This window comes from Muscardinus avellanarius (genome assembly GCF_963383645.1).
Source record: "Muscardinus avellanarius genome assembly, chromosome: 10".
NCBI classification, from domain to species: Eukaryota; Metazoa; Chordata; class Mammalia; order Rodentia; family Gliridae; genus Muscardinus; species Muscardinus avellanarius.
In genome coordinates, this window is record NC_137796.1 from 95,045,402 (window position 1) to 95,053,261 (window position 7,860).

Genomic DNA, 7,860 nt, shown 5'->3' on the forward strand with positions numbered 1-7,860 from the left:
AAACTAGAGTAAGGTCATTCTGGCCTCCTGTGTGTGTGCCCTTCACCCCTCCAGAATATCAGGGACACCACCAGCTGGCCAGGCAAGCGCAGGGACCGTCTGTCTGCTGCAGCTCTCTTCACAGTTCTCCCCTTCCCTGCTGGAAGCTCTTAGGTGTCAGTGGCTCCCTCCCTGCACTCGTGTATTTGCCTTCTATTCTTTTGGTACCTATTTGGTATAGTAGTCCTTCCTCATCTGTCCTTTTTATCTCTCATGGTTCCATACTTGTAAGTACCGTGTGGCCTGTTGTGAGATAAACTCTTGATGCCTCTCGGGGCCTTGTATACCCTGACCCCAAGCCATACAAAGTCTATTTAAGCATTCAGGCGAATGTTCCAGCACTCTTATTCTTATTCCAATAAATAGGTATTTTTAGAAAATGTAACAGTAATATGCCTTTCATGATCAAGCTTGAAAGACCCCATGATATATCTTTACAGGATGACTCTGGTTCACACACTTTATTGTTGGTGCTAGGGATTGAACCCAGGGCCTTGTGCTCTGAACATCGAGCCCCAGCACCGGTCTCTTTTAAGTTGTTTTTTCTTGCTGGTGGTTGAGCCCTCTCTTTTTCAACTTCAGGCTTAGAGTTTGGGTTGAATTGGACATAAGGCCCAATGCACTTTGGAGCTTGTATGTTCTCAGTTTGCCAGGGAACTTCCTTGGAGTGTTGCTTGTGCTACACTCTGAGGAAAGCAGGGTCGAATAGGTTGGGGTGCAGTGCAGGTGCAAGGATGAACAAACCCGAGGCGAGCTGGGCGCTGTCCCTCGCCTGCTGCCTGACTGTGGGCATGTTGGGTAGTCTTCTGAGCCCAAGTTGGGAATAATAATAAGTCTCAGGATTAAATGAAATGCTTGGTGTGTGTTAAATATTAGCTACTGAGTTATTAATATTCTCTTCATACTACTTGATGTCTCTAGTAAACATTAAAATGTTGCAGTGTGCTTAGATCAAGGCTTCAGCCCTGGCATGGTTGACATCTGGGCTGGGGACTTCTCTTGTAGGAGGCTGTGGTGCAGTGGAGAAGGATCAGCAGATCCTGCCCCCCTGCTTGCTGGACGCTGGTAGCACTGCTGCTCCAGTTCTGACAGCCAAAGTGTCTCCATTCATTGCTCTATGTCTCCTGCAAGGTAGAAGCCCAGTGGTTTAGATAAATAAGTATATTGTGTTTTCTAAGAGGAAATCAAACTATATCTACTTGAAATTGCTTGGACTTCCATACTAGTCATACTGGTGCACGCCTATAATCCCGTACTTGGGAGCCTAAGGCAAGAGGGTCGAAGGTTTGAGGACAGTCTTAGCAAGTAGTGAGACTCTCATCAACCTAGTAATACCCTGTTTCAAAATAAAAATAAAATAGAGCTGGGGTATAGCTCAGAGGTAGAATGCTCTTGGATTCAATCCCAAGTACCACCAAAAACAACAACAAAAAAAATGAAAGAGAGAAGGAAAGAAAAAGAAAGAAAGAAAGAAAGAAAGAGAGAGAGAAGTGTGAGCTTGGAATTTCTCAGAACATGTTGCCTTGGTATGATGTGGAATTTGGATTTTTTTTTAAAAAACCTCTTTCCATATTGCTATGTACAGACTTAAAAAGTTCTTAAGTTAATTCTATAAGCCAAAGAGGTGGTGTCTGGGTAGAATGGGACAGCAGGTGTGGCCTCCCCGGTACTGACTGGTCTCTTTTTGGCAGCGTATTGTAAGAACTCTGTGGATGGTCTCTGGTACTGCTTTGACGACAGCGACGTGCAGCAGCTGTCAGAAGATGAGGTGTGCACGCAGACGGCCTACATCCTGTTCTACCAGAGGCGGACGGCCATCCCGTCCTGGTCGGCCAACAGCTCGGTGGCAGGTAAGGCCGACTCTAGTGTTTGGGCAGTTTTGTCCAGAGCAGAAGACTGTAACTCATGATCCAGAAGATGTCCAAAGGCTTCATGACTGTCAGTTTGATCAGATTAATTCTCATATTTCCATTTAACCTGGAAACCAACATAATTGCAGTCAAGGAAGTGGGGGTGCACTGCAAGAGCAGCTGTGGGCCAGAGGTGGGCAGAGCCTGGCTCAGACAGCACGTGATGCTCATCTGCGGGATGAGTGCGTGGAGACGCAGACAAGCAGCCTGGCGTGCTGCTCTTAAACCTACCCCTGGGTTCTCCTCGACACCCCCATCTGAGCCACGTATCATCATCCCGGCTGTAGGCGTGGTCATGCGCCTGCGTCAGATTAGGTCATGGTACTGGAAGCATTTTATAAAGGGTGAAGTAGCTTAGAAATTGTTCTTCCAAACCGGGCGTGGTGGCGCACGCTTGTAATCCCCACGCTTGGGAGGTGGAGACAGGAGGATCGCGCAGGTTCGAAGCCAGCTGCGTGTGCTGGCTTAAGAGACCCTGTTTCCAAATAAAAAGTATAAAAATAGGTCTGGGAGTGTAGCCCAGAGGTAGAAGGGTTTCTAGGAACCCCAGTACCACCAAAAAAAAAAAAAAAAAAAAAAAAAAGAAAGTGTTCTCATTGGAAGAACAATTTCTTTCTTTCTTTCTTTTTTTTTTTTTTGGTGGTACTGTTAGTGGAGGGATCCATGGTTATATAATAATAGTTGGCTTAAGTTTGGCCTAATGGGATCTAGCTTGTGTGTTAGCAAACACAGGAACCAGTGGTCATGTGTCAGCAGGGCAGCGTAGGAAATAGTAACCCTGCCTGTCTCCAAGCCCGGGAGGGTTCAGTTTAGAGAAACTTAAAGAAAGTTTCACTCTAGTGGAGTGCCCCTCGCTGGGAGCCAAACCCCACCTACTGTGTGGCTGCTGCCTTCATTGGCAGAAAGTGGGAAGCTGGTGCCCTATCAGAGTCTGAGACATACTCAGAAAGGACATGCTCGTGAGGTCTGCTTGAAACAGTAGTGCTACTTAATGTAGCGATGTAGTAATATCAGGTATACTGTCTAGTGCTCTAATGTATATTTAAGGACATCCCTGGAACAAACAGGACCAACTGACATATAGCATTATAAGATGGTTAAAAATTTTTATAAGACACCGAAGTTAAGAACAGTGCCCTGTGCTCTGTCCTCTCTGTGAGTCAGAAATATCACTGCATATGCTCAGCACAGTGCCTGGCTTGTAGGTGCTTAATACATATTTGTAGAGTGAATAAGTATGGGTAGATGGCTGGATGATTGTCTATATTACATTTTCTTGCCAACTGTTAAGATTCGTATGTTGCATTCTGAAGCATTCATCCCTATACTTGCATTTTATTACTACAAACCTGTGTTTCTTCATCTTCTCTGGGGATACTGCACTCTGGGTGTTCGCATCAGCCTGGGTATGAGAATGTCAGTAAGCCCTAGGTCAGTCAGTGCCTTCCTGAGGCCACAGGACCCTGGCTCACCTTGGCTCCCATCTCCTTCTCTGCAGGCTCCACAAGTTCATCCCTGTGTGAGCACTGGGTGAGCCGACTCCCTGGGAGCAAGCAAGCCAGCGTGACCTCCGCAGCTTCCTCCAGACGCACCTCTCTGGCCTCGCTCTCTGAGTCTGTGGAGATGACTGGGGAAAGGAGTGAAGATGACGGTGGGTGGGGTTTTGGTGGCACAGTGCCAAAACAGCACCTCACAGACATAGGGCAGGTCCGTCAGGGTTAGCAGCAAAGCCCCACAGAGGATGTGGGAGAACTCGAGGGGGTGCAGAGAGCTGGATTGTGTAGCTGTGGGCTCACATCATGGGAAGTAACAATTTATAGAAAGAGTCGTTGGCTTTCCCTCTGCTGTCTAGAACTTCCTCCACTTCATTCTTTTCCACTTTTTAGTCTGGAGTGTAGGGTGGAGCTTTAACTCTGTATAATAATGCACACAAGTGCTTTTTAAAATCCTCACGATGGTGGTAAGGTCCCAGAGAGGTCGTGCCTTGTCCAGGGCCACCTGGTGAGGAATTGCAGTTTCCACCCTGGCAAAGTGGTGCCTGGCAGCCTCGGCTTCACTTCTTATTCTGAACACAATATAAAAGCTGGGAAAATCTGATAAAAAATGAAGTTGGTCTTTTTGTAAACCTTCACCTAGGGCTTGGGTAATAGCAGGACAGGCATTCATTCTTACGTGGACTCCAGGTGTTGTGGGAAGGTCCAGGCAGCCAGAGGGTCGGCCGAGTGCCAGGAGTGGGGACGCTGAGCTCAGCTTCCACAGGGAGGCGTGGAGGTGACCCGCCAACGCTGGGCCGCGCCGCGGCCAGCACCTCCACTGCTGCAGCCTGCTTCAGTGCTGATGGGTAATTCTGAGAAGTGAAACGGGCTAAGACCGGGGGGTGGGTGAGGAGACCCCCAGCCAGGAGCTCTCACTGCCGTCAGCTCTGCCGCCTCGTCTGCCTGGCAGCTTCACTTGAAAATAGTGCTGGACTGTGATTGTCCCTTCTAGCTCCTGATCTTTCAGGAAAAGCCAAGTAGTGAGCCTTTGCCTCTTTAGGTAAAGGTTATTTCCAACACCAACTGTAAATGTAGAATTCGCTGTCATTTGAACAAAAAGCCTAGATATGGCGTGCCTCTGTCTTTTTAAACAGAGTGGCTGGCGAAATCAATATCCTCTTAAGCATGGCCACTATTTAATGGTGCTGGGAGGCTGTCTCTTAGGAGTTTGTGCAGACAGAGTTTCATAAATGCCTCAGCTACAGTATCAAGTGTGCATAAAATTCAGTTTAGAGTATTTTCTTTGGAAGTTTTAAGCCATTGAAAGTATAATATGTCTTTCTGATTATGAGTCTTTTCCTCGGAAGTTTTAGAATAGGTGTGTAGTTTATCCAAATCTAGCTCTCTTCCACTGGCCCACTTTAATAGTCAGCTGTTACAGACTAACCTCCATGTGTTGTTGACTAGGGGTCAAAGGGTGATGAGTCCTAGCATTAGCTTTCCCTTTGATTATTGGTGTAATCTTGCAAGGACTTTTTTCTCTGGTCCCTGGGTGTCCTTCATGAAGAGTCGGAAGCTGGATTAACAGCTCACTTTCTGAGCCTCCGTGGAGTTCCAGGTACCCTGCTGGGTGTAGGACTTGTAAGATTTTCTCTATTCCTCACATAGATCAGCAGTCAGCGTACCACAGGCCACATGTGGCCGGCTGCCTTTTCTCTGTAAAGTTCGGGATGCGGCCACGCCCACTTGTGCGTCCCCTGTGGCTGCTTTCCTGCTGGCCCAGTGGGAGTAGAGTTGAGTGGTGGTTGCACAGCCTCACATATTTACTTGAGTTAGAATGTCCCTGTTTTATAGATAAGGGAACTGGACTCTAGAAGGTTGAAGTCTATCTTTGACCCCAGACAGGCTGGCTCTGAAGGTCAGGCTCCTGTCCCTCCACGGGCTTGCCTTGGCTCCAGTTACAGTGTCTGAAGGTTTTACTAAGACGTTTCTCTTGATTTAGCTTAACATAATTCTCTTTGCTATGTTTAGGCGGCTTTTCAACTCGGCCGTTCGTGAGAAGTGTCCAGCGTCAGAGCTTGTCATCCCGTTCTTCTGTCACCAGCCCTTTGGCTGTCAACGAAAACTGCATGAGACCTTCCTGGTCCCTGTCTGCCAAGCTGCAAATGCGCTCCAATTCTCCCTCCCGATTCTCAGGGGACTCTCCGATTCATAGCTCTGCCTCCACCTTGGAGAAGATCGGGGAGGCAGTGGATGACAAGGTCTCCATCTCTTGCTTTGGTAGCTTGAGGAACCTTTCTAGCAGTTATCAGGAGCCAGGTGACAGTCACAGTCGACGTGAGCACAAGGCCGTGGGCCGGGCCCCACTGGCTGTCATGGAGGGTGTGTTTAAAGATGAGTCAGACACCCGCAAATTGAACTCCAGTGTGGTAGACACACAGAGCAAAGCCTTAGCACAAGGGGAGCACTTGCCCTCTGTCTCTGACCCATTTGATAACAACAACCAGATTGCTTATGTGGATCAGAGTGACTCTGTGGACAGTTCTCCAGTCAAAGAAGTGAAACCCCCCAGCCACCCAGGCTCACTCACAAAGAAACCAGAGAGCACAAACAAGAGGTCTCCCAGCTCCAAGGGCACGTCTGAGCCAGATAAAAGCTTGCGGAAGGGGAGACCAGCCTTGGCAAGCCAGGAGTCATCGCTTTCCAGTACATCCCCATCTTCTCCTGTGCCAGTGAAAGTTTCTCTGAAGCCCTCCCGCTCTCGGAGCAAACCAGATACTTCTTCCAGGGCCAGTGGAAGGCATTCCTCCCCCACCCAGCCCAGAAAGGAGTCGTCCCCCAAGTCCCAGGATTCCCTGTCATCTCCCTCGCCACAGAAGCAGAAGTCGGCTTCTGCCCTCACGTGCACTGCTTCCTCTACATCTGCCAAAAAGGCCTCGGGCTCTGCTGCCAGGGGCTCTTTCCCTTCTGGGAAAAACAGGACCTCAGACCGAAGCTTGAGTAGAGAGGGCTCCAGACAGAGCCTGGGTTCCGACAGAACCAGCATCACCTCCATCTCCAAACCCAGCTCCCCTCGGGTGAGCCAGGCCAGAGTTGGGGAGGGCAGGGGGGACAGCAAGCACGTTCGGAGCTCCTCCATGGCCAGCCTGCGCTCCCCCAGCACGAGCGTGCGCTCCGGGCTGAAGAGGGACAGCAAATCTGAGGACAAGGGGCTGTCTTTTTTCAAGTCGGCCTTGAGACAGAAAGAAACTCGGCGGTCAACTGATCTTGGCAAGACAACTCTGCTGTCTAAAAAAGCTGGCGGGAGCTCTGTCAAGTCAGTTACTAAGATTGCTGCTGAGGACAAGGCAGAGAAAGGCCACCAGCCTCCAGGCTCCCAGCCACCAAGGGAAAGTGCAGCTGGGAAAGAGCAGCTTGTCTCTAAGGACCCTGCTTCTGCCAAACACTCCCTGCTGGCCACTCGCAAATCCAAGTCTTCCCAGCTGGATTCTGGAGCTCCCCCATCTCCCAGTGGCCGGCAGTCCACTGAGAAAGCCTCCAAAAAGTTATCTTCTAGCATGCAAACCTCTGCACGGCCTTCTCAGAAACCTCAGTGATGTTTCTGCAATCCAAGTGTTTTATCTGTAAAGATGTTTATTTATTTAGAGCCCCTCCTCTCCCATCAAAGCCCTCTATGCTTTTGTTTTGTACTTTTGGGTCATGTGCCTGACTGCGTGCGTGTGTGCGTGTGTGCGTGCGTGCGTGCGTGAGTGTGTGTGTGTGTGTGTGTGTGTGTGTGTGTGTGTGGAGAAGTCAGTTGCAAATTGCAGTTGTTAAAAGCGTCGCCTTATTCTGCCATTGAACCAAATAACAGCCATAGGCAAAGCATTGATACCAAGCTAACTGGAATAATTATAGACAATACCCTGGACAGTTCCTTTAGCAAATGTATATATCTCTTTCTAGAAAACTCTAATGGCTTTCATTGAACACTAGGGTTTTGAAACCTGTGAACCAGTTAAGCTATTGTTAGCATGTAGAAGAGTGAATTGTTGGACTCGGGTTTCATCTGAGCAGGATTTGTCCTCACTGTGGATTGTCAAATGGCACCAGGAGCTCTAAAAACTGTGACAATAACAATGAAACAAAATGAGGGAAACACTTGCTTTCTGCACTTTGGCCCATCTACCAGTCTTTGTAAAGGGCAATATTTTAACACTAATGTTTCTCAGGTATCTATACTCAGCTAGTCTAAGATGGATGCGGGGCAGTGAAGGGATTGAAAGGAAGGTGACGTGGGTGACCGTGTCATTTCTCCTACTGCCACGGGTAGACGCCTTAGAGGTAGAAGTGAAGTCCTGCACGTCTGCAGAGCTGTCTCTGCCCTCACCGTCTCCGCTCTGGGGATACGCCTCAGAGGCAACAGATTGGATGGCCAGAATGCCATTTCTTCTAGA

General features: G+C 48.8%; 1 protein-coding gene across 2 annotated transcripts in view; it reads left to right on the forward strand.

The window, feature by feature from the left end:
- The window catches only part of USP31 (ubiquitin specific peptidase 31), a gene marked incomplete at both ends in the record, with an annotated part of 72,200 nt that extends 65,180 nt beyond the window's left edge, over positions 1-7,020 (forward strand). For both annotated transcript variants that reach the window (XM_080703258.1, XM_080703259.1), the window contains 3 exons: positions 1,731-1,889; positions 3,448-3,600; positions 5,456-7,020. In XM_080703258.1, the coding sequence (XP_080559384.1) occupies positions 1,731-1,889; positions 3,448-3,600; positions 5,456-7,020 (1,877 nt within the window). The remainder of the gene's footprint in view (positions 1-1,730; positions 1,890-3,447; positions 3,601-5,455) is intronic.
- Positions 7,021-7,860: the final 840 nt, after the last annotated feature.